Source organism: Suncus etruscus, chromosome 10 (genome assembly GCF_024139225.1).
Source record: "Suncus etruscus isolate mSunEtr1 chromosome 10, mSunEtr1.pri.cur, whole genome shotgun sequence".
NCBI classification, from domain to species: domain Eukaryota; kingdom Metazoa; phylum Chordata; class Mammalia; order Eulipotyphla; family Soricidae; genus Suncus; species Suncus etruscus.
The window spans coordinates 36,625,364-36,649,912 of NC_064857.1; the positions used below are offsets into that span (position 1 = coordinate 36,625,364).

At 52.2% G+C, this 24,549-nt stretch overlaps 2 protein-coding genes across 3 annotated transcripts in view; one reads left to right on the forward strand and one right to left on the reverse strand.

Annotated features, from left to right (window-relative positions):
* Positions 1 to 1,341: 1,341 nt before the first annotated feature.
* Positions 1,342 to 10,089, forward strand: CHRNB2 (cholinergic receptor nicotinic beta 2 subunit). The gene is made up of 6 exons (XM_049782272.1): positions 1,342 to 1,716; positions 2,793 to 2,938; positions 3,099 to 3,143; positions 3,357 to 3,466; positions 4,128 to 5,103; positions 9,262 to 10,089. Exons 1-6 carry the CDS (start codon positions 1,653 to 1,655, stop codon positions 9,421 to 9,423), a joined length of 1,503 nt encoding a protein of 500 aa, XP_049638229.1. The 5' UTR covers positions 1,342 to 1,652; the 3' UTR covers positions 9,424 to 10,089.
* A 3,579-nt stretch (positions 10,090 to 13,668) lies between these two features.
* The window catches only part of ADAR (adenosine deaminase RNA specific), a 34,882-nt gene continuing 24,001 nt past the window's right edge, over positions 13,669 to 24,549 (reverse strand). The window contains exons 7-15 of one of the 2 annotated variants that reach the window (XM_049782211.1): positions 20,967 to 21,192; positions 20,632 to 20,803; positions 20,099 to 20,192; positions 18,055 to 18,177; positions 17,762 to 17,895; positions 16,726 to 16,908; positions 16,272 to 16,384; positions 15,891 to 16,018; positions 13,669 to 15,798 (exon numbers count right to left, since the gene is read on the reverse strand). In XM_049782211.1, coding sequence (XP_049638168.1) covers positions 15,561 to 15,798; positions 15,891 to 16,018; positions 16,272 to 16,384; positions 16,726 to 16,908; positions 17,762 to 17,895; positions 18,055 to 18,177; positions 20,099 to 20,192; positions 20,632 to 20,803; positions 20,967 to 21,192 — 1,411 coding nt within the window. In that variant the 3' untranslated portion in view covers positions 13,669 to 15,560. Of the gene's footprint in view, positions 15,799 to 15,890; positions 16,019 to 16,271; positions 16,385 to 16,419; positions 16,669 to 16,703; positions 16,909 to 17,761; positions 17,896 to 18,054; positions 18,178 to 20,098; positions 20,193 to 20,631; positions 20,804 to 20,966; positions 21,193 to 24,549 lie in introns of those variants that run through there. The other variant, XM_049782212.1, reaches the window with a different exon arrangement.

Genomic DNA, 24,549 nt, shown 5'->3' on the forward strand with positions numbered 1-24,549 from the left:
ACTACAACCAGGTGCTTTTTGAGAACCGCCTATGAGGCTGGTAAGACTTGAGGTCTATACTGAGTCTGGGTTCAGAGCAGACACCTCTGTACTAGAATTTTGACGCATGTCCTGGGTCAGGGCGGGGAGAGAAGTGGTCAGTACACTCCCTTCTCAAGGCAGCCTCTCTCCTTCCCACTCACATACCCTCCCCCCCCAATCCTGGGACCTGACTCCTTCGGATTGGAGTCAGCATCATCCACTAACACAAGGGACTCAAGATGTGTCCAAGGACTTCATGTGGCAAGCAGAGGGGCCAGAACCTTCAAGGACCTTAAAGATAGCACCATTAGTTGGAGCCTCGAGCTGGCTTGCTGATCCCAGTGACGCTGAAGATGTGTTCAGAGGAGGAATCAGAGAACCTTGATGTATGTGATAAGGCTTTTGGAACCTTTCGGTTTGAAAGCTACACGAAGCCACCTAAGGGAAAAAGGAAGCCTTTATCAGCTTAGAAGTGACAAGTTCAGGGCTTTTAAGATCAAAGATGACATTGTGCTTTGCCAGGGCTCTCTGTGTCTCATCTAGGCTCTCCTTTGTGTGGGCTGCATTTGCTGGCCTTTGTGAAGAAAAGCCTCTGGTCAGGTCAAAGCTTGATATCAGGGCCACCAAGATTCAAGGTTACCTTCCTTTTAAATGGTATCCAGAGTGCTGCCTTGGGCATGATAGCGGTAGGGAATTTTGCCTTGCATACGCTGACCCAGGGTAGACCTGGGTTTGATCCCCAGCATCCCACATGGTCCCCAGAGCCTGCCAGGAGCTATTTCTGAGAGCAGAACCAGGAGTTATTACCCTGAGTGCCACCTGGTGTGACCCAAAAATCAAAAAACAAAACAGAATGCCTCCTTGAGGAGAGCATAGAGCTCTCTGCTGTGAGTGGAGGTCAAGAGGGGGAGGAAAAGGGCCTTTCCTAGGTTCCAAGAGCCATAAGCACCCTTCAAATAGCAAAGCTGACCACCCCCCAAGTACCTTATATACGTTTTCTCAGCTGCATCCTCAGCTTTCCTGCAGCAGCAGGATAATTTACAGCAGGGGGAGGAGGGTGTTTAGAGAAAGAAGGGGGAAAAAAGAGGGCGGGAACTCCAAGAAATCGCCCCCCTCCTATCCTTATTGTCTGAGTTCTTTGGGACTCAGAGGGTCCGGATCTATTTGTCTTATTGCATCCTTCAGAAAGACAGCCCCCCACACACCACACACACACACACACACACACACACACACACACACACACACACACACACACACACACACACACACACACACACACTTCATCCTGGTGCAAACGTTGCCTGAAGGAGGAGGCACTTCTCCCAGCGCCCCTTTCCAGCTCGGCGGTTCCTCCACCCAAGCCCCATCCGAGTCTCCTCCCTGCTATCCCGGGTGTCTTCCCGGGCAGGGCTGAGCTCCGGAGACGCGAAAAGAAGCGGGTCCCCGCCGTCACCCTCCTCCCGCAGCCCCTCTGGGTCTTTGAGACCCAGACGCGATTCAGAGTCTGGGCGCTGCAGCACGTAGTCCAGCCCCGCGGGAGCGGTTTCAGCACCGCGGACAGCGCATCGCCCCGGGCCCGCTCTTCGTCCGTCTGCTCCGTGGCCGCCCTGGCGAGCGATGCCCGCGGCATGGCCCGGACACCCGGATCCGCGGCGCTGCTCCTCTGTGTCCGACTCCTGGAGCTGTGCTCAGGTAAACTATAGGCTGGACCGCCTGGCTTGCAATGGACCGGCCCAGCTTCCTAGAGCCTGGGCTGAGAGATGGGAGAATTCTTGACGTCTTTTGTTCTTTCCATGAAAGGTGGGTGGATGCCCCTCCATTATTATTCTCAGGTTCTTACATACTGAGCTCCTGGTTTTCGGAACCCCACAGGGAATGGGTAGGAAGGGGAGGGATGAGCTTTGCAGAAAAGAGGGGAGGGTGGTCAGCTGCTCTGCGGGGCTGAACGCCAGGGAGCAGGACAGAGCTGCAGAGAGACGTGGTGGAGGGTAGGAACAAGGCAAATGCAAGGTTCTCTCCCACCTTCAGCCTTTGGATGCGGGGCATCTTTTATGGGACTGGCTGGACTCTAGGCTCCATCCCAAGTCTAGTTATCAGCGCCATCCTCCTTCTGCAGCTGGTGTCTGGGTGGGGAGCAGGGCACTACCCACAGCCAAGGTCACGTCACATGTGATGGGCATATGCAGCTAGCTGCTGCCAGTGGAGAAAGGGCACGGTGTGGTGAGGCCTGAGTGACAGTACTTTGGTGACCACCTTTATAACCTTCCTCTAGTCATGGGGGAAGCCACAGGAAGAGAAATGTCAAGTCCTTTGCAAGTACTTCCCCCGTCCCCCACAGGATTGCAGGAATCCCCTCACATGGTTCCTAGTCTGCAGGAATTCGTGAGTGGCCTTGGTGCTGCTTTGCTGCTATTCTCAGGCAGAAGCCTCTGAGGGGTCGCCCCATACAATTTTTTTTATTTTATTTTATTTGGTTTTTGGGTCACACCCAGGAGCGCTCAGGGACTACTCCTGGCTCTACACTCAGAAATTGCTCCTGGCAGGCTCAGGGGACGATATGGGATGCCGAGATTTGAACCACTGTCTGGCATGCAAGGCAAATACCTACCTCCATGCTATCTTTCCGGCCCTGCCCCATGCAATTTTTGCTAAATCCCAATGGGAGGGGCAGTGAGACTCAGCAACTTCCTCTGGGAACTAGAATTGACCCATCTATCAGGGAGGGCCGACTCCTGGAAGGGCCTCACTTCTCTCTTGCCCCTGTCCAGGCATCTGGGCCACAGACACAGAAGAGCGGCTGGTGGAACATCTCCTTGACCCTTCACGCTACAACAAACTCATCCGCCCAGCCACCAATGGCTCAGACCTGGTCACTGTGCAGCTCATGGTCTCACTGGCCCAACTCATCAGTGTAGTGAGTGGGGGAGACATTGGTCTGGTTGGTGGGGAGCTCCTAAACACAGCCATCAACGCCACCAGAATGTGTGCTAGTGAAGTCTCCAAAGCTGGTGGAGTTGTGAGAGGGTAGGAGGTGCAGAGGTAAGCTTCTTATCAGCTTCTCTCCTTTTTCTTAGCACGAACGGGAACAGATCATGACCACCAATGTCTGGCTGACTCAGGTCAGTGCCCTTCCCACCCACCGTCCTGGTCTGCAAAAGCTGCGGTAGCGGCTCAGTTGGCTCAGCTGTGAAGCTAGTGAGAAGCTGTGTTTCAAGTTCACAAGCTGGACAGAGAAGTCCAGTGGGGGGGTGTGTGGGGAGAGCTGGCTAAAATGCTTTTGTAGGCACTTGGGGTCCCTCTGCCCCTTTCTCTGAGCTCCTATCCCTGTGCAGGAGTGGGAGGACTACCGCCTCACCTGGAAGCCTGAGGAGTTTGATAACATGAAGAAAGTCCGGCTTCCTTCCAAACACATCTGGCTCCCGGACGTGGTCCTGTACAACAAGTAGGTGGGGATGGAGCACCAGGAAGGCTGGAGGCTATTAGGGGAGCACTCCAGGAGGAGTGGGGTTTTGGGAAAGTAAACTAGCTCATGGGCAGGTGGAGAGAAGGGTAGAGATGCAGCCAATGAGGACAAATAAACCCATACCAGGGCTACTGTGAGGACAGCTAAGGTGACCAAAGCCCAGGCCACTCCTCTCCTGGCTAACTCTAAGTCCCAGCATTTGGGGCTGCAGTGGTGCACATGTAAACCCTGGGGTCCTGAATTACTTCAGCATGCCAGGGCAAACTGAGGGATCCCACTCTCCTCCAAGTCTCTCCCTTGTTCTGCAGGAATCTTTCAGTATTCCATCACCCCAAACCTCATTTTCTATTTCCACCTACCTTTTTTCTCTTCCTTTTCTCATACCTCTCTGACTCCAACTTGTCCACAGGCTCTGACACCTTTTACTCAACCCCTTCTCAGAGCAGAACTCTAGGCTCCCAAGCAGGCCACCAATCTGGCACCATGCCCTTCTGGCACCATGCCTTTCTGGCTCTCCTTTGGCTCCACTGCCCTGGACATGGGGATGGACACCATGCATCTTCCCCTTGCACCATCATAGTCAGGGCCGGTGGGGGGGAGGCTGCTGAGACCTGGACCCAGTGGGCTGCTCTCCCCACAGTGCCGACGGCATGTACGAGGTGTCCTTCTACTCCAACGCTGTGGTCTCCTACGATGGCAGCATCTTCTGGCTGCCGCCAGCCATCTACAAGAGCGCTTGCAAGATTGAAGTCAAGCACTTCCCATTCGACCAGCAGAACTGCACCATGAAGTTCCGTTCGTGGACCTATGACCGCACCGAGATCGACCTGGTGCTCAAAAGCGACGTGGCCAGCCTGGACGACTTCACCCCAAGCGGCGAGTGGGACATCGTGGCGCTGCCGGGCCGGCGCAACGAGAACCCAGCCGACAACACCTACGTGGACATTACCTACGACTTCATCATCCGCCGCAAGCCACTCTTCTACACCATCAACCTCATCATCCCCTGCGTGCTCATCACCTCCCTGGCCATCCTGGTTTTCTACCTGCCCTCCGACTGTGGCGAGAAGATGACACTGTGCATCTCGGTGCTGCTGGCACTCACGGTCTTCCTGTTGCTCATCTCCAAGATCGTGCCACCCACCTCTCTGGATGTGCCGCTTGTCGGCAAGTACCTAATGTTCACCATGGTGCTGGTCACCTTCTCCATCGTCACCAGCGTGTGCGTGCTCAACGTACACCACCGCTCACCCAGCACACACACCATGGCACCCTGGGTCCGGGTGGTCTTCCTGGAGAAGCTGCCCACACTGCTGTTCATGCAGCAACCACGCCAGCACTGTGCCCGCCAGCGCCTGCGCCAGCGACGGCGCCAACGAGAGCACAAGGATGCGGGCAGCCTCTTCTTCCGTGATGCTCCAGGCACAGATTCATGCACATGCTTCATCAACCATGCGGTGTCTGTGCAGGGCCTGGCCGGGCCCTTGGGGGCAGAGGCTGCGACCGGGGCCAGCAGGGCACGCACCAGGGCTACATGTGCCTGCGGCCTGCGGGAAGCAGTGGACGGTGTCCGTTTTATTGCTGACCACATGAGGAGCGAGGACGAGGACCAGAGCGTGAGTGTGTAGGCCCAGGGTGTGTGTGAAAGAGGATAGGTGGGTTGGGGTGCAGTGGGGAGCACTGTCATGGCTAGACCTGTGTGGTTTACACAGAGCTGAGTTGCCAGAGGTGAGGTGCCTTTGGCTGGATACCCCCCTGGCTAGATCCCCTAGGTACAAATGCCACCCTCCAGGATGACCTTGCTATTTTCTGCCCATTGGAATCAGGGGTGAGACACTCCCTCTTTGCTGAGCTGCCAGGAGCTGGAGGAAGCAATCCTAACTTTGTAGGGGGGCCTGGGCTAATGACCCCCAAAGTAGCTTCCAAGTCAATGATGCAAATCTGAAGCCCCGAGCCCAGAGATGAGACCATTGAGGGTTCCATGGTTGGAGCAAGAGGAAAGTGTGCATGTTTGGTGTCTGTTGGGGGTGTGATAGGGTCCCATGAGTCCTTTTCAGGGGAGATGGAGGCTCAAATCAATACCCATTTTCTGTTCCTCTGCATCCCAGGGAACGACCTTGAGCGGTGTTTCTAGGGCTTGCAGGGAGTGGAGAAGGGCCTCTAGGACCGCCCCCAGCTTTCCAGCTCTTTTTGCAGTGATTCCCATCAGGTGATGCCCGCTGCTCTCAGCCAGTCTCCCAGTACCTGGCTGACTGCAGTGCACAGCTCAGCTGTTGCCGTGGAAACTGGCAACGTTTCTGTGAGTGGGGAGAGCAGGGCTCTGAACCAGATGGCTCAGCTCCCAGGGGGGCCAGAAATCTCCCTGGAGTTGGGTCTGGGGCCTTCGAGCTGGTTACTGCGCTGGGGAAAGGAGAAGGCAAATCTTTGTGGGAAAGGCTGAAACTGGCAGAAACCTTGTGGAGAGGTGCTGCGTGTTGTGGGGGCTGAGCTGGCTGCAGGTCATCTCTGCTGCGGCGGCTCATGTTCTGTCTGTGTCCTGCTCACTGACCTACTTGAGAACGTCTCACAATGTGGTTTCCTGGGGTTCAGTCTCTATCCCCACAGACTACATGACTCCCCAGCTACTGGTCCAGACCCCACACCTGAAGTGATTGTTCATTCCTTTCCAAACTTTCACATCCTAAAGGCTCCAGAATAGTCACCTTTACCATCTCTGTGGTCTAGCCTCCATAGCCTGAGTATAGTTGACCTGGCAGTGTCCCTGGTTCTGAGTCCCTCCTTGCATCTCCCCCTTCACTTTGACAGTTGACTTTTTGCTTAGCATTTTCTCTCTCTCTCTCTCTCTCTCTCTCTCTCTCTCTCTCTCTCTCTCTCCCTCTCCCTCTCTCCTTTTCTCTCTCTCCCTCTCCCTCTCTCTCCCTCTCTCTCTCCCTCTCTATTTCTCTCTCCCTCTCTCTCAATCTCCCTCTTCCTCTATCCCTTTCTCTCTCTCCCTTTCTCTCTCCTTCTCCCTCTCTCTCCCTCTCCCTCTCTCTTTCTCTCTCCCTCTCTCTCTCACTCTCTCCTTTTCTCTCTCTCCCTCTCTCTCCCTCTCATTCTCCCTCTCTCCCTTTCTCTTTCTCTCCCTCTCTCTCCCTCTCTCTCCCTTTCTCTCTCCCTCTGTCTCCCTCTCTCTGTCTCCCTCTCTCTCTCCTTCTCTCTCCTTCTCTCTCTCCCTCTCTCTCTCCTTCTCTCTCCTTCTCTCTCTCCTTCTCTCCCTCCCTCCCTCCCTCCCCCCCTCTCAAAACTGCAATACCAGCAGTGCTCAAGACTTACTCCTGACCTTTTTGCCCAGGGATCTTTTTTTGCTTTGTTTTGCTTTTTGGGCCACATCCGGTGGTGCTCAGGGATTATTCCTGCCTCTGCACTCAGAAATCGCTTCTGTAAGGCTCGGGAGACCATATGGGATGCTAGGAATCGAACCCGGGTCCATCCCGAGTCAGCTATGTGCAAAGCAAACACCATACCGCTGTAATATCTCTCTGGTCCCACCACGGATCATTCTTGGAAGTGCTTGGGAATTCTATGAGGTGCTGGGAATTAAAACAGGGCAGAATGCTTACAAGGCAAGCATCTGTGCTACCTCTCCAGACCTAACATTTTAATATTATAGTTAAAAAAATTTCCCCCAGTTGTTTTAGTAATGCCCTTGTAGCAAACCTGGGACTCACATCATACCTACTTTCACCATCTCTTCTGTTTCTATCAGCCTGGAGCAGTCGCTCTGTTTCATCTTTCAGGCACAGTTTTGATGGGATAGAGGCTGTAGAGGAACCTCATTGTCTGTGGTGACAGTATGGAGCTTAGGGCTTCACTTAGGTGACGCATGAGCTCTACCAATGAGCCACATGCCAGCCAACCCTGACTGCTGCTTCTTTCGACGTGTTCCTACATGTTGGCTCTGTACTCAGCAGCATTTCACCCTCATGTCCTCTCCATCCAGACCACCCTTGAGGTGCCATTGTGTGTCATATCTCAGTTCTGGTCTAGATTGGCACCATGGGCCAATTTCTACCTAGTATGTGCCTCTGTGGATCAGGGGCCACAGGATATGCTTGCTTGGACATCACATACTGGGGACTTTATCTACCCAAGTCCAATCCAGAGGACACAGCATAAATGTGATGGGAACAAGCTAGAGTGAACCATTGACTAAATGAGGTCTCTGCTGGTTTCCTTCCTATGTGCCTCATGGTGTGGGTGTAGCTTGATTTGAGTTTAGGGGTGCTGGCTGGGCCAGAGCCCAGCTAAGAGAGGCTCAGGTCTCTCTCACACCACAGAAGTGGCTTCTGGGGTTGGAAAGATAGTACAGCAGGTTGAGCACTTGTGTGCATGTGGTCAACCTAGGATTGACCTCCAGCACCACCTATGAGTACCTTCAGGAGTGATCCCTGAACACAGAGCACCTTTGGGTGTGGCCCCTAAACCAAGAAAGAAGTGAGGGTCCAGAGAGATAGCATGGGGCTGAAGAGATAACATGGAGGTAGGGCATTTGCCTTGCATGCAGAAGGATGGTTGTTGAATTAAATAATTAAAGATGGGTCTGGAGGGAGATGGATGGAGGCCTTTGTCCTTAGGCCCCAACCACGTGGCTTTATCCCCCATCAACCGGCGGGTCTGGGGTCCAGGAAAGTGACGGGTATTGAACTCACTCACAGGCAGGCATCAGGAAGCATCAACTTTATTTATACCCTATCCACCACATGTGTGTGGCCTACTCATAACCTTTCAAGCACTAGTTATTCTTGGCCCTGCATCTTAACTCCTTTCAGCCATCTTCCTTTGACCTCCATGCTGGTCCAAGACCAGAAGGGGAGAGCCCGCCAAAGGCCAAAAGGGCAAAGACCCTAATCCCCTGGGTCAAAGGCTTTATATAACCTTCCAAGACCACTCCCTGGAATGTGAGGGGTCTTGCAGGTAAGGTTACACCTAATATCCAGTTCCCAAGACCCCTCCCAGAAAAGGGCGGGTCTCAGGTAGGTACACCTAAATCCAGGGTGGAGTTACAGATGGTGGTTCGAATCCCGGCATCCCATATGGTCTCACAAGCCTGCCAAGAGCGATTTCTGAGCGTAGAGCCAGGAGTAGCCCCTGAGTACTGCCAGGTGTGACCCAAAAATCAAAAACCAAACCAAACCAAACCAACCAACCAACAAACAAACAAACAGAAAAAACGAAAGAAAGAAAAGAAAGAAGTGAAGAATTGGTTCTTTTTTACTTTGTTCTCTCCAAAACCCCATATCTCCTTGTAGGCCTGGGAGCTGCTTGAAGAGACCTGGTAGATAAGATGTGAGACTGCAGGCCCTGACTCTTCATTGAGCTCCATTGGCTGTACCCTGTGTTTCACACAGTTCCTGATCAAAGGGAGCTGGTTCAGAGACTCAGCTCAGATTGGGGTGGAGGGAGGGAAGGAGGGAGGACACAAGCTCGATGGAAGTTACAATATGACACAATGAAAATCCATGACAGAGCCCGTGCAGAGGCTCCCAGATGCACAGTGGCTCATTCTAAGTAGGGGAAGAAGCTAAGTAGGGAAGTACTCATTGTAAATAGGGAAGGAGCTTTCCATAAGAGGTGACAAGAGGTTTGCATTTCAGAGGACATAGAGGAGTGAGGATGAGAATGAGTGTGAAAGAGAAGGGGGGAGAGAGACAGAGACAGGGAGACTTCTATATTCTGTTTGTGACCTGCTTTCCTGGGTCCTTCGGCTGATACTTGCCCTTCCTCCCATGCAGGTGAGTGAGGACTGGAAGTACGTCGCCATGGTGATTGACCGACTGTTCCTCTGGATCTTTGTGTTCGTCTGCGTCTTTGGCACAGCAGGCATGTTCCTGCAGCCTCTCTTCCAGAACTACACCGCCGCCACCTTCCTCCATGCAGCCCCCAGCTCCAAGTGACCCTGGATCCAGGCACCCTCCCTCTTTTGCCCTCTGCTCACATAGGTCCTTTGGAGCACTCCTCTCCCCCCCTCAACACCCACCGGAGGCTGCAGGACCAACCAGCATCTGTTCTCCAGCTTTGGCCTAACCCAAGGATCATGTTGAGGGTCAAGGAGGAAGGGGAAGTAGGGGGCAGAGACACTAGCCTTTGGCTGTGAGCATAGGGGATAAGGAAAGGGTGAAGGGGTGATGAGCCAGAACACCCCCACTTGTGGGGGAGGGTTGTGTGGGAGCAGAGGAGACATGGCACCCCTCTCAGGGTGGGCTTGACATCAATAGTTGGAGATAAAAGAGGGATGGGGTATCCATAGTAGACCAGGTCACCCCAGATCACCCCACAGTGAACCCAGATTATCCTATAATGAAGCCAAGTCACTCCCCAGGCACTCACACCACAATGGACCCAGGTCACTCTGAAGTAGATATAGGTCACCCCTGTGGATCAGGTCACATTCCAGGTTACCCCACAGTGAACCCAGGTCACCACAGAAGGGGCTTAGGCCATCTCCCCAGGTCAACCTGCAATGGATCCAGGTCATCCTGAAATGGACACAGGTCACCCCGCAGTGGATCAGGCCACTTTACAGTGAACCCAGGTTACCCTGAAGTGGACATAGGTCACTCCACAGTAACCCTCAGGTCACACCACAGGGGACTACCAAGCTCTCACAGGAAGTTTAGCCATCTCCCTGCAGATCCCGCAGAGGTCCCAGCACAGCTCCCAGCCTGCCTGTGAGGGGTCCAGAGCCCAGCTCCAGGCGCCTCTTCTCTGCCCACCCTGCCCTCAGGCTCTGTTGGGTACTGGGGAGCCTCTGAACTCTGATTCTTGGAGAGACCTGCTGGCAGCCTGTCTTCACTCAGACACACATAGGCCCCCACATGAAGCATTGGGTCCCACAGGTGGAAGTGAGCTTACAGCACCTTGCCCTGGAGCTGGGGTGAGAGGCTGGGGACCAAGTTCCCCTTAATATACCTCCTACTCCATCCTTCCTTCCATCATGGCCCATGTAGCCCCTCAACTGGGACTCTCCCTCATGAATCCAGATCAGAGCTAGCCAAAAGGGCACCTGAGCTTCCTGTCCTGTGGGTGCTCAGTTGGAACAGGAAGTAGCCCCAATGTTAGAAATTTCCTGCTCACCCCACATAGCTGCTGTGGGGTCCACCTGCAGGAGTAAGTGGGGGTGAGGATGATAGCTGGGCCCTGCCTGAGCCTGCCTTCTGGTACCAGTGCTGCTACCTACCTGGCAGCCACCTGGGGTGTCTTCACTTTGCTGGGCCTTAGTGTCTGTCTACTAAAATGGGGCTTCTGGGAGCAAGGTCAGAGCCAGGCCCAAGAAGGCACAAGTATGAGGTGGGGTGTCCTGTCCTCCATAGGCAGTGGAGGCCTGTGGGATTAGACTGCCTGTCACAGGGCAATAGGGACTCCTGCCCATGCACACTATCAACCCTTCTCCCCTTTTGAGTTAAGCAAATGCTGGAAAATGGAGCCTGGAGCTTAAGGGAGTGGATAGGAGCTATAGGGAGGCAGCAGGGGGCACTCTAGGATTCCCAGGGGGCGTCTCTCAAAGAGTCTGCACTCTTTTCTTCTGGCTAACGCTGGGTGAAAGGGATGAAAGGGGTGCTGGCACCTTGAAGACTCCTGCCTAGAAGAGCCAAGCATGGGTAGCCCCTGGCAGGTCCCAATCCACCTCGGACTCAAGCCACTGCCACCATCTTGGGCTTGAGAGTGCCCACATGGAGTCCCTCTGAAGATCCTAGCCCAGTCTAGGAAGGTCTTCAAGCTCTGCATGTAGTAGCTGTATTTAACCAAGCCCCCCAGAAGGTGCTATGTGCCCGACTCTACCTTTGGCTGAGGTGCAGATGGCACATGCCTCATTGGTGTAAGAGGCTTCATCTGAGCCTGCCCATCTTATGGAGTGCAGGGATAGAGCTGGTTGTTGGGGAAAGGCAGCGGATGGATGGATGGGAAGAATCATTAATGCTATCTCAGAGGTCTAGGGCATAGCACCCAACATGTAGGATGCTAGGTGGGAACTCTCAAAGCATTGGGGAGCTGTGGTGAGTGTCTGGAAGAGATGTGGGGGCTTGGCCTGGGTTGAACTGGCATGAAGAGGAAGTTCTGGGGGCTGCACAGTAAGTGAAGGCTGTGCCAACAGGCACAGGAGAGGGGCAGGAATTGGCAGAGTAGGTGCCACTGAGATACCAGGCTGGAGCACGGCTGGGCACCATTTTGGGGGCACAGGCATGGTGGAGGTGCCCTCTTCGGGGCACCAAATGGGGAGCAGGCACAGTCTCTGTCTCCATGCTGTGCCAGAGGGCAGTGTCTAATAGGACTGGCTGGGACCAGCAGCCCAGACCTCACTCAGACCCACTGACTGCAACGTCCTCTCCCTGTACTCCACGATGGCCAGTTGTCAAGATGACATATCTTGGAATTTTGGTCCCTATATTGCTGAGGTCAGGGTGGCAGGCATTGCAAGGACACCTGCCCCCAGGTATTCCCTGTTACACCCAGGCCAGTCTTGTTCCCCTTCATCTGCACACCTGAGATGGGAACACTGCCATGACCTGGTCCAGGCTGGACTCACTGGAAACTTGAGATACTTGTTAAGAAAAGTTGTTTCAAAGCCATCTGGTGTGTCTTGTGTTTGGGGACAGCGTGTGGGATAGGGCTGGCAGATTGGGGCTGAGACCCAAGGCTGTCTGTAGCTTCACAAACCTGCCAGTTCCCAGGAAGGTTTCTGGAGAGGCAGGACAGACCTGTCAGACCTTGGGCCAGGGGCAGATGTGGGGCAGGAAGCCCGGACAGGGCTAGCTCTGGTTTTGGGTTCACACCTGGTAGTGCTCAGTTTCTAGAACCTGTCCAGTTGGGGACCCCTTGGGAAGAGAAGACAAACAGAACCAAAGAGATGGGGAACTCTCTCCCTTATGCTCAATCCTCCCTGGAGCTGTGTGCTTGACTGAGAGGAGGTAGGTCTGGTGCCTCTGGCCCACTGGATAGCTGGACATGTTGACTTTAGCTGTGCAGCTCAAGTTCTCTCCGAGTTGAAGGAGCCCAGAGCTGTGTTCAGGTCTTAACCTGCCTGAACCTGCCAGGTCCCTTCTGTTTGCTGCCTAGAAGGTAAAGGGCCCCGGGCAAGGCGTAGTCCTTGCCTCAGTGTGGAGGGGGTCACTCCTATGGGTGTGTAGCTCTTTGAGCCATGTCCCCTTCCTAGGAGACCCTGTTCTTGTCAGGATGCCAAGATGGCAGGGGCAGGGGCACATCTTACATTTGAGGAGAAATATCCCAATGTGTCCCTGAAGCAGTGAGCCCATGACCCAGTCTGCCTGCAGCACGACTTCAAGGTACACTTTCCAGCAGGCCTGGCAGGTGACCTGTGACAAGTTCGTCAACTTGTAAGGCAGCCCTGTGAAGGGTAGGATTGGGCCCAGTCTGTGTGTGTGCGCATTGGACGAGAGAGAGAGAGAGAGAGAGAGAGAGAGAGAGAGAGAGAGAGAGAGAGAGAGAGAGAGAGAGAGAGAGAGAGAGAGAGAGAGGAGAGAGAGAGAGAGAGAGAGAGAGAGAGAGAGAGAGAGAGAGAGAGAGAGAGAGAGAGAGAGACAGACCCTGTGACTTTGGCATTGGACCAGTTTCCCACTCTGGGCCTTGAATTCTTGCCCACCCAGTCTCTGGGGTCAAACAGTGTTTAGTTCTGAACTTGGGGCTAGACTTTGTAGTGCTCAGGGATCATTCCTGGCAGGGCTCAGGGGCTCAGTGGTGCTGGGGATGGAACTGGGCTGGGTTCTGTCAAAGCAAATGCCTCACTTGCTGTCTTTTTTTCTACGGTCCTGGGGATGAGATGTTTAATGGTGGCCTCAGTTCTAATGAGGAAAGGGAGTCTAAGGAATCCATCGGGGTGTCTGCTGTACCCCAGTCCACCAGGCCAAACTGACCTATAGGCAGCCCTTAGAAGAACTCCTTCCCATAGGCAGGAGGCTGTGGTGGGGCTGAGACTCCCAGGAGTGCAGCACTGTCGTTTTTCACCCACTCTTTCAGGGAAGCAAGACACGAAACGTCCTAACAACTTAGACTTTTTTTTTTTTTATTGACAGGAATGTTTAGTCAGTCACTGCTACCAAGAAGCACATAAAAGCAGAATTATAGGACAGACAGTGACTACTGCAGCCCCCAAGGATGTGCTCAGCTTGTCATGATCAAGGACCCTTAAAAACAAGAGTCCATTTAACATGAGTAAAGGGAATGGCTTCAAGCAGGGACAGCTTGTACATGATTATTCTAAGAAAGCGCAATAGCCTAGTCCAGACACATCAACTACAAAGATCATTAAAAAAAAAAAAAAGGTGGGCCAGCCTGCTTGTTAAAAGACAGATTGGACAAAAATAAAAGGGAAAACAGCAGGGAGCATGGAGGCCACCCTGCCCGCCTCAGGGGTTGGGGGGTCTCAGGGAAGCGTGCAAGGCCCAACATGATCTTGTTTCCAGCAGACGTGAAGGGTTTGGGGAGGCCTTGCCACTTTTCCACAAAGAAACAGGGTAGAGTAGGCTACCAGACAAGACGTGGGGTGAGCCGGGGATCTGGACTCCTGGTTCAAGAGAGACTACAGGAGTCTTAGCCTGTCAGAGCAGATGCTCCAACATCCTGAGGGGGCAGGCGGGGCCCTGCAGGCTGGGTGGCACCAGCCGTTAGCAGATCACCAGGACTAGGGTGGAGCTGGTGCCCTAGGAAATGGTTACTCCACTTGCTCCTTGGGACACTCTGGTGCCCACAAAGACAGCCTTCCTGGATTAAAAAGCACAAACAAAACCTGGGTTTTCTGATTTTGGTCAACTTCTGGTCAGCAGTATAGAAGGGATAGTAACCAAGAGAGTAAAAGTGCAAACGTGAACTTAGCTACTGCGGAGGTGGTGGGATGGGTGGTTGGGGGGGGGGGGGGGTCGCAGAAGGCGGCTCAGCTGAGGGTGCTGCTCATAAGGTCACAGATGGGAGATGGGAGGCCAGGATGGAGGTCCCTGGCTGCTGCAGGTCACAGTAGACTCCAAGCAGCTCTGCCCAGGGGAGCCACTAATGGCTGAGCTCAAGTTGGCCCAAGGTGTAGCCCAGAGGCCACTGCCCAGTTTTTGGGTGCCTTCTTCTCCTGCCTTACGGAGCCCTTGGCTACAGAGGGGGCCTCTGGTTGGGACCTGTCACGGGGATGCCCTGGCAGAGCCAAGCACCTGGGAACCTGGGAAGGGGACACCAGGAATTCAGAGTTGGAGTCGGCACCCACAGGGCCCCCACTGGGTCCCTGAAGCACTCCTCATTTGTGCTTGATGTCATGGCCCCAGAAACTGTGCTGTGGGACAGGGATCTGTCTGGTGATTGTGACCTGTACCTTTTATTTTCATTCCACCCTGATTAACTGAACAGCTGATTCAACCTCTAGAGGTTTCCCTGGCAGCCAACCACCCTCTCCCCACCTCAGCTAGACAGATTCCTAGGAATGCTCTAGGAGGAATAGTAGGGAACTGCATACCCTAAAGTGGAAGGAGGCACCCTCTAAGAGGAGACCTGTCACTGTGAGATAGTGGACCACGGCTTGGCCATTCCCACTGTCCTGTTGCTCAGGAAGGGATGGGCCTTTCCACTCCACTCTAATTGCGCCTCCCACCCAGAGGGCTAACGTGCAAGATCTGAATGCCCAAAGACCTCAGCTGCAGGTTCCGACCACACTTGGCAGTGAGCTTGCGGCAGTTCACGGTCACCTGATTCTCGAAACTCTCCTCTTTGTCCTCTCAGAAGAATGGGAAACAGGCCTTGACCACAACAAGGCAGGCATCCCATAAAGATGAAGAGGACAGTCACCAGCACAGAGCTGGGTGGTGGATAGAGACCCCACCTCTCTCCCCTGGTCACAGCCCCTTGACTTGGTGGGGGGGGGGGAGAGAGAAAGGGTCTGGCTATACAGTAACCCTTTCTCCGAGGAAAGCAGGGCGACTCTGTCCTCAGTATGGCCAGTTGTGGATCCCCTGGGGAAAAAGCCAAGGGAAGCTTGCTAGTGAGCCATGTGATAGGCCCACAAGGCCTCCTTGCTCCCTTGGGGCCAGCCTCGGCCATGCTACACTGGGCAGAGGTAGAAATTTTTCTCCTCCTGGGGCTTGCTGATCCAGTTCCCATAGCCCATGTCCTTCAGGCCCTTTTTGAAATAGTTCTTAGCCAGTTCGTACTCGCGGGCCTCTCGCTTGGCTTCACCGTAGGAGAGTTGGAGCAGGTCCCTTCGGTAACGGAAGGAACAAAGCTTCTTAAACTGGAGGAAGATGTTCTTCTTGGAGATGCGGGACAACTCATTCTGTGGCCTGGGAACACCAGAGCATATGTGAAGCTGGGGAGTGGGGCTGGGGGTACCGGGAGGTGGGAAAGAACCTGGGGTGCGGGCCATGCTCCTCACCCATCTACAGTGCCCCGGGTCCCATCCAGAATCTCCAGGTCGTAGCCATCAGCCAGACACCAGTTGACGCTAGTCTCCTTGGTCTTCCCCGACTGTCTCTTAGAATCATAGACGCTGACACGGCCAACCTAGAAGGGCCCAGTGACAGAAGAGATGTGGGAACATCTTAGGAAATTGGTGAGGGATTTGTAGAATAGGGGTGGGGTCTTGGGGATCATTCACCTCCCCTGCTAGAATCATTTTAGGCACCTGCCACCCCCGGCCCCTGCCTGTCAAGAGGACTTTCCTGCCCCTAGCGCCCAAAGGGGTTGGTAACAAGGGGATCTCGGGATCCCAGAAAGGTGGGTACAGTTGCCAACAAAGGGAACCAGGTGTGGATACCTTGGGGTGGTTCACAATATAGGGGTATCGGAGCCCGTCTTCAAATGAACGCCCATCTCTGGTCATGCGGCAGCAAATGGCACGAGTCAGGTGTCCTTGGCTGAAAAGGTAGCCTGGGAGCAAAATGGAGATGGATGACCCCCCAGTTGGTACTCACTCGCAGAGGCAGGTTGAGGCTGCAAGCGAAGCCGTCAGACCAGGTACCAACAAACCTCCCCTGTTTGAAAGCCCCGGGGCCACCTCCCAACCCCCTAAGAGGTAAATGGGTTCGCCAACATGCATAAGGCCAGAATGTGAGGTTCTGGGTGGGTCATGGGCTTGACTTGAAGAGCCAAGCCTGGCCTGAATCAATTTCCACTCCCAGTGGAGCCCCTAGAGCCTGCTCCTGGTCATGGAGCTGAGCATCCCCGGGTCGTAATGCTCAGGAACAACAAACGGATGGATGCACCCTCACCGAGTGTGACTGACTTGAGGTACACGGGCTGTAGGAAGTGGGTGAGCAGTGCCCCCTGCAGGCCTAGCACATTCCAGCGCAGGATCTTGTCGCTACAGGACATGGTCCGTAGCCTTTCTCCAAGCCGGATGCCGTCCCAGGTGGGCACAATGTCGCTGGACTCCACTGGGATGGTGCCTTCCCCTGTGGTGAGTCGTGGTCAAACCTATCCCCCCAACTCGGGGGCCTTGCAGCCTCACTAGGACATAATTCACCTGTCTGAAGTGTAGGAGTCCTGACCTTCACTGCGTTCTCAGCTCTACAGAACATCTCATCATGCTGAGCTCCTCCCACCAAGTTAAGCTGTTTCTAGTTCTAGATATTTCATACAGATGGACCTTACCACATGCGATTTTGTGAGTGGCTTCCTTCTTTCTTCTTCTCTTGGGAAGGTTTATCGCTGCTTACATCAGCAGGTCACTATTTATTTTTTCTGCTGGGCCACACATAGCTATGATCAGGGCTTGCTTCTGGCTGTCCCCTCAGGGATCACTTCTGGTGGGCTTGGAGGACCCAATGGGGTGCTATATGGGACTGACCCTGGGTCGGCTGCATGCAAGGCAAGCATATTCCCAGCTGTGTTATCTCTCAGCTCATGCCCCCATTTTCTTTTTCTTTTTTTTTTTTTTTTTTTGTGGTTTTTAGGTCACACCCGGCAGTGCTCAGGGGTTACTCCTGGCTCCATGCTCAGAAATTGCTCCTGGCAGGCACGGGGGACCATATGGGACGCCGGGATTTGAACCGATGACCTTCTGCATGAAAGGCAAATGCCTTACCTCCATGCTATCTCTCTGCCCCCCCCACCCTTTCTTATGGTCAAGCAGCAGCCCTACTGGCTACTCTCTGTGCCACTGGAGGTTGTGGGATTCTATCCAGTATTGAGAGCCCCTGGAACACTGGATTACGATCAGGCTTCTGATCTTCTGGGCAGCTCACAGCACTTCTCCTTCAACAACAGTTCCTGGGGACAAGTAGGGGGCAGGAGCTGCACACTCACCATTCTCCACCTTGGTGCGGAGCTTGCCCTGTTTGGGGTTCTCAAAGACAGGGTAGTGGTGGGAATCAGGGCTCTCCATGGCTCTGTCACTGCACGACTTGTCGAAGAGGGCGCCGTCACCACACGGAGCAGTGCTGGAAACAGAGGACCCATCAGCACACATCTGAGCCAGCAGCTCTTTGCTATCTCACTGGCCACATAGGCCTGTTCCGGGAGTCACACACCCCACGCAGGGCAGGTTCCACTGGGGAGCACTGGCCCAGCAGTGCTGGGGTTGCCTAGGAGCTGCCCACCTGATGTAGAGATGGAAAGACACGTTCTTCTTGATCTTCAGTCTTTTTCCACAGCTGGCCAGCTCGAATATGCTGTCCCTCGCAGTCTGTGAGTTATACTTCATTAACTCGCTGTACAAAAACCTACAGGCAGAGAAGCTCTGTAAGAAATTTGCAGAGCAGAGGAATTATTTACCTACTAACCATCTCACAAGGGGTTAATATCAAAGATATATAAGGCACTGGTAGGCCTTTATAAGAAAAGGACACCCAAATCCATCAAAAAATGGAGAGAAGAGATAAACAGAAAATTCCTCAAAAAAGAAATACATGATGGGGGTTGGAGAGATAGCGCAGAGGTAGCGCATTTGCCTTGAATGCAGAAGGACAGTGGTTAGAATCCTGACATCCCATATGGTTCCCTGAGCCTGCCAGGAGTGATTTCTGAGCATAGAGCCAGGAATAACCCCTGAGTGCAACCGGGTGTGACCCAAAAACCAGAAAAAAAAAAAAAAGAAAAAGAAAAAAAAAGATATACATGAAAGGTACATGAAAAACGCTCTACATCATTAATCATCAGGGAGATGCAAATCAAACAAAAAAATCTTTCTTCAAACCAGTAAGGTATCATCTCACAAAACAGAGAGAGTGGCATACATCAAAGAACAACCAGTGCTGGTGTGGTCGAAATGGCAACTGATCCAGGTCTTCTGGGGAAAAAATATGAACATTCCTTAAAAATCTATAAATTAAGCTTCCATTGTGACCCAGCAACTCCACTTCTTGGAATATATCCCACGGGTCCAAAAACAAAATGGAGAAAAGAAATATGAATCCCTATGTTCCTTGCAGCACTAGTTGCAACAGTCAAATCTGCAAACAGTCCAGTGTCGAAGAATATGTGACTAGATAAAAAAACTATGGTACATATATGCAATGAAATATTACTCAACCATAAGAAAAGATAGTCATGAAATTTGCTGCTACATGGAGGGACCTGGAGTACTGTGCTGAATGAAGTTATTTAGAGGACAGACTGGCACAGAAAGATCTCTTATTTGCAGGATATAAAGAAACACAATGGTGGAATAACAGATACCCAAAGACAATGGAAACAGAGAACATGAGAACTGCTATCCAGTAGGAAACAAGCCCCCTTGAGGGAGTTGAAAGATAGGATAGAGAAGGGTGGTAAGAAAATGTCTATGGTGGAAACAAGACTCCACCCAGAATGAGGAGGTGGTGCTGCAAGGGGATAAAGTGTAAAGTGTTACATATGAAATCCTATCAGCAACAGCACTATAAACACCAATGCAAATATCTGTCCACCCACCCATCCATCCATCCATCCATCTTATCCATCCATCCATCCATCCATCCATCCATCCATCCATCCATCCATCCATCCATCCATCCATCCATCCACCCATCCATCCACCCACCCACCCATCCATCCATAAATCTATCCACCCACCCACCTACCCACCCATCCATCCATCCACTCACCCACCCATCCACCCATCCATCCACCCACCCATCCATCCATCCATCCATCAATCATCTACCTCATTCTATTTTTAATATTTTTAAAAGTGCCTCTTGTAGAAGCAGACTGGTGGGAGGCAAATGGGGGGGGGCATTGGTAGAAAAAAATGGAGAGTGATGAAGGGACTGATTGGTGTTGAAACATTGTATGCTGAATCCCAATCATAAATAATTTTGTAATTTTACAGTGACTACATAAGAAAAATAAAATAAAAAAAATCTTTGGAGATTGTGAGGGTCTTTGAGAAGGGGACCCCCTCGGTGAGTAGTGGGCCCTCAGAAACATGGGCCTCAATGGAACTGAGAACAAAGCCTCCGAGTTAGCTGCTCTATGGCAATGAAAGGCAGGACAGCGGCAGGTGTGCAGGGCAGTGAGATGTAGACAGGATCACCCTCTCCCAACTCTCAGCCCTGACCAAGGTCACTTCGTGCATCTGAGAGCAGATACGCAGTGGAGCAGCAGAAAAACCGAGCATGCTGGTGAATGGTTGGGCAGCAACATTCCACCCCCAACACACACCTGATGAAACCCCTCCGGGAGATAATCTCAGCGTGACAGTCGTTCACGGTCTCCCCCTTCAGGCTGAGTGCGTCCCCCTTCACACATCGGTTTCCTGGGAGGGGTGGGTGCAAGCGAGGTGAGAACCCCAAAGCTGGATGGTGGTGCCTGGGGCTATCTGCACACCTCCCTGAAGACAGGCATGGCACCTGCAGGTCTGATTCCAACCCCCCAGATGAGAATAACTCATTCTGTACCCTGAAATCAGTCCCCTAGACAGTAAGGAGTGGCCCCCAAATGCTGAGCTGGGTATACCTCTGACTACCCTGAATATCTTTTCTGGAGGCTGAGGATCTGGATTCATACTCTGGATGACATGAACACCTGGCTCTCAGCATCAATAGGGGCTTCATGGTCCCTGCTGAAGCAGGGCCCCAGCACTGACACCCTGGTCAGGCTGGCAACAGTTCTGGGCCTGAGCACTGCCTGGGAGACCTGCCTCCCTTGACCCTGCCAGAACAAAATCTTTCCTTTCCTAGGCCGAATCCATATACCTGTCCCCAGGCTGACCACAATGCCCTGATCCTCAGCATTCCTCTTCATGATGATGGCGGCCAGGATCTTGCGGCCCAGCAGAGATGGCTGGAAATTGTTGGTGAGGGCATTGAAGCACCGGTGGCTCAACATAGCAATCTGGTCATGGAAGGTGCTGCCCGTGACGGGGAGCTGAGGGGACAGACAGGGCGGTGTCAGCCCAGGGCCAGGCTCCCACTTCGTACCCCACCCCATATCTATGGCTCAGCTCTACCCAGAGTAGAGTTAGCAGGACCCTCACCTTCCTCTCCCCTCGACCCTGCCAGAAAGAAATCATGAAAGGCAAGCGCTTAACTGTCTTTGGCTGTGTCTCTGAGGCCCTGGAGAGGAGGAGCATAGTTCTTCTGAGCCCGGCCCCTGTCACAGGGGTTACCTCTGTGAAGCCCAGGCGCTCGGCCTTCTCATTCTCCCCGATCAGGACACGCAGAGCCGCGTCAGCTGCCTCCTGCTTGCCCTGCTTCTTGCTATATGCGCACACAGCAGGGAACCAGCGACCCCCGACTTTGGCTTGGTAAACGAACCTTTGGGGAAGAGAGCAGCCGGGTAAGTGCTTGCCTCCCTGCACACACCAGCTTTCTTGCTCTGACACACACGAGGGATCATTAAAACCATGGGCTGCATAGCTAAAGTGGGGGCACTGCGAGGCAGGTGGCAATGAGGTGACTGCTGCTGGAACAACACAGACCTTCAGCAACAGCCGTCCTGCTCCCACTTGAGACCATAGGGGCAGGGCCCATGGGGACCATGTGGCACATGGGACAGTGGCTGACAAAGGCTGGGAAATGATGCCAAAATACAGCGTTATCACGGCTGACTAACATGCCTCAGGACATGTGGACAGTGTTCTTATTTATTTTGTTGGTTTCTGGGTTACACCTGGCGGTGCTCAAGGTTTAATCCAGGCTCTGAATTCAGGGGTCACTCCTGGCAGACTCTGTAGACCATATGCAAACATACCCTACCCTACTTATTGTACTATTGTTCTGGCCCTCCACCATGTTTCCAACAGTCAAAACGATAGCACATGAATTTCTGATCTGGTCTAAGAGAAACATGGTGCAATAAAGGCTGTGTACAGAAGCCACAAGTGTATGGGTGTGAGTGTGTTTAGATGTGTGTGCTCATGTATGCTTTCAAAGACCTCTTTACTGATGTCGTGTGTGTGTGTGTGTGTGTGTGTGTGTGTGTGTGTGTGTGTGTGTGTGTTTTCTTAGGTCCACTACCTGGTGCCACCCCATAGGCACAAAAAGGCTGAAAGCTGGGGCCAGAACAATATTACAGCAGGTAGGGTGCTTGCTTTGACAGGAATGAACCTGAGCACAGAGCTAGGAATATGTGTACAAAAATAAACTGAAAACCAACAAAAAGACTCAAAGCCATTGAGGGGGGTGATGAACATATATAATGTGAGATTTGAGTGCCTTTGATATCTGTGTCTGTAAGTGCAGTTTATATTTTCATCTTGTCTATGGGAATTCCAACAGATGCAGGGATCCTCAAACTTTTTAAACAGGGTGCCAGTTCACTGTTCTTCAGGCTGTTGGAGGGCCAGATTATAGTAAAATCAAAAGTTATGAACAAATTTCTATGCACACTGCATATATCTTATTTAGAAGTGAAGAAACAAAATGGGAATAAATACAATATGTGGCCCGAGGGCCATAGTTTGAGGATCATTGCATTAAAGCAATGAGCCATGGGCAGGCATTTTTCCTCAGGCAGTCTCAGTCTCCACATCACTTTTTCTTACAGCCTTATTTCTGCATTTCTCTTTTGTTTTGTTTTGTTTTTTGTTTTTGTTTTTGGGCCACACCCGGCCTTGCTCAGGGGTTACTCCTGGCTGTCTGCTCAGAAATAGCTCCTGGCAGGCACGGGGGACCATATGGGACACCGGGATTCGAACCAACCACCTTTGGTCCTGGATCGGCTGCTTGCAAGGCAAACGCCGATGTGCTATCTCTCCGGGCCCTGCATTTCTCTTTTAACATGGGGTCTGTTCCAGCCCCTCACCTGAGAGCTCAGTGCCAGGCCAGGGGAAAATCCGGCTCGGGGCCCTTAGTGGGACCTTGTGGACTACACTGAGCGTGCTCTCCAGCCAAGCTGTCACTGGGTCAGCTGAATTCCTTGACTAAAAAGGTTTCTGGCACTCAGTCTAAATACCAACCCCCACACACTCAGGGGTGGGAACTCTAGAGTAAGTTTGATTCCTGGCACCACAAGATCCTTGAGCAATGTTGGGGGGCAGCCCTGGAGGGACCTGCCACTACATCCTTGGGCCCTTGCACTGAACCACCCACCAGACTGGCTAAGAATCATTGGATGGAATCCTTGGGCCTCTTGGATGACCTTTAACCCCAACTTTTAATCCAGTTATTTTATGATTTCACTCATGGTACATTATATGCCCTTTTTTTTTTTTTTTTTTTAATTTGGGGTGGTATACCTGGAAGTGCTCAGGGGTTACTCCTGGCTCTCCATTTAGGAATCATTCCTAGCAGACTCAAAGGATCATATGGGATGCTGAGGAATGAACCCGGGTTGGCCGAGTGCAAGGCCAATGCCCGACCCACTGTGTCCTCATGTTCTTCATTTTTTGATTTTTGGGCCACATCTAATATCACTTGGCAGTGCTTAGGGCTTACACCTGTGGACGGGGAATCACTCTTGGTTCTACACTCAGGGATCACCTCTGGTGGGGATTAGAGGTCACAGCTGGCTCTCTGCTCAGTATCACTCTTGTTGGACTTGGGGGATAATATGAGGTGTCTCTTCAGTTATCACCTGCAAATACCGATGATGGCTCTTACCAATGACCATCTTCCCTTTCTCCCTAACATATGTGAGTTTTTCCTTTAAAAGGATCGTTAGTTGGTAATGCCAGACTGATATTAAAATATGATGTACCTCTATCTGCCTCCTGACTTAAAGGGGAAAAAGTTCTGAGTTCAACAATAAGTAAGCTCTTGACTTCAAACATTTTTTTTGAATATACTAAGTGGCTATTCACCAATTCCTGTTTTATCAACAGCCTGTTTTCTCATCTGAATTGATATTGCTTTATTTTTTTGTTTTTTGGGTCCACCTGACAGCGCTCAGGGGTTACTCCTGGCTCTACACTCAGAAATTGCTCCTGGCAGGCTCAGGGACCCATATGGGATGCCGGGATTTGAACCACTGTCCTGCATGCAAGGCAAACACCCTACATCCATGCTATCTCTCCGGCCAATATTGCTTTTTTTTTTTTTTTTTGGTTTTTGGGTTACATCTGGCAGTGCTTAGGGGCTCCTCCTGGCTCTGTGCCCAGAAATCTTTCCTGGCAGGCTCAGGGGATCATATGGGATACTGGGATTTGAAACACTGTCCATCCTGGGTTGGCTGTGTGCAAGGCAAACACCCTACTGCTGTGCTATCTCTCTAGCCCGAAACTGCTTTTTAGAATTCTATGTAATTTTTTCTTTTGATCTATTAATATTTTTTATGCATGACTATCTATCAATCAATATAAATTTATTCATATTGCCAATACATTAATATATATCAGTATAGAATACAAATCTTTAAGTGCATTGTGCCAAAAAGCCACTCTTCACATTAAGAAGAGTAAACATTGGCCCGGAGAGGTAATCAGGGGAAGGCACTTGTCCTGCATGCAGCTGACCCTGATTTGATCCTGGCACCCCATAGGATCCCCTGGACTTCATCAGTAGTGATCCTTGAGCACAGAGCCAGAAGGAAGCCCAAGAACAGCTCGGTGTGAGCCTCCCTCTCTCCCTCAAACAACACAAAGGAAACAAAAAGTGCTAGTCTATGCACAGAAACTTCTAGATAGATTCAAGAAACTGGGATATAAATCTGAAATAGGAAATGCAAAGCCTGAG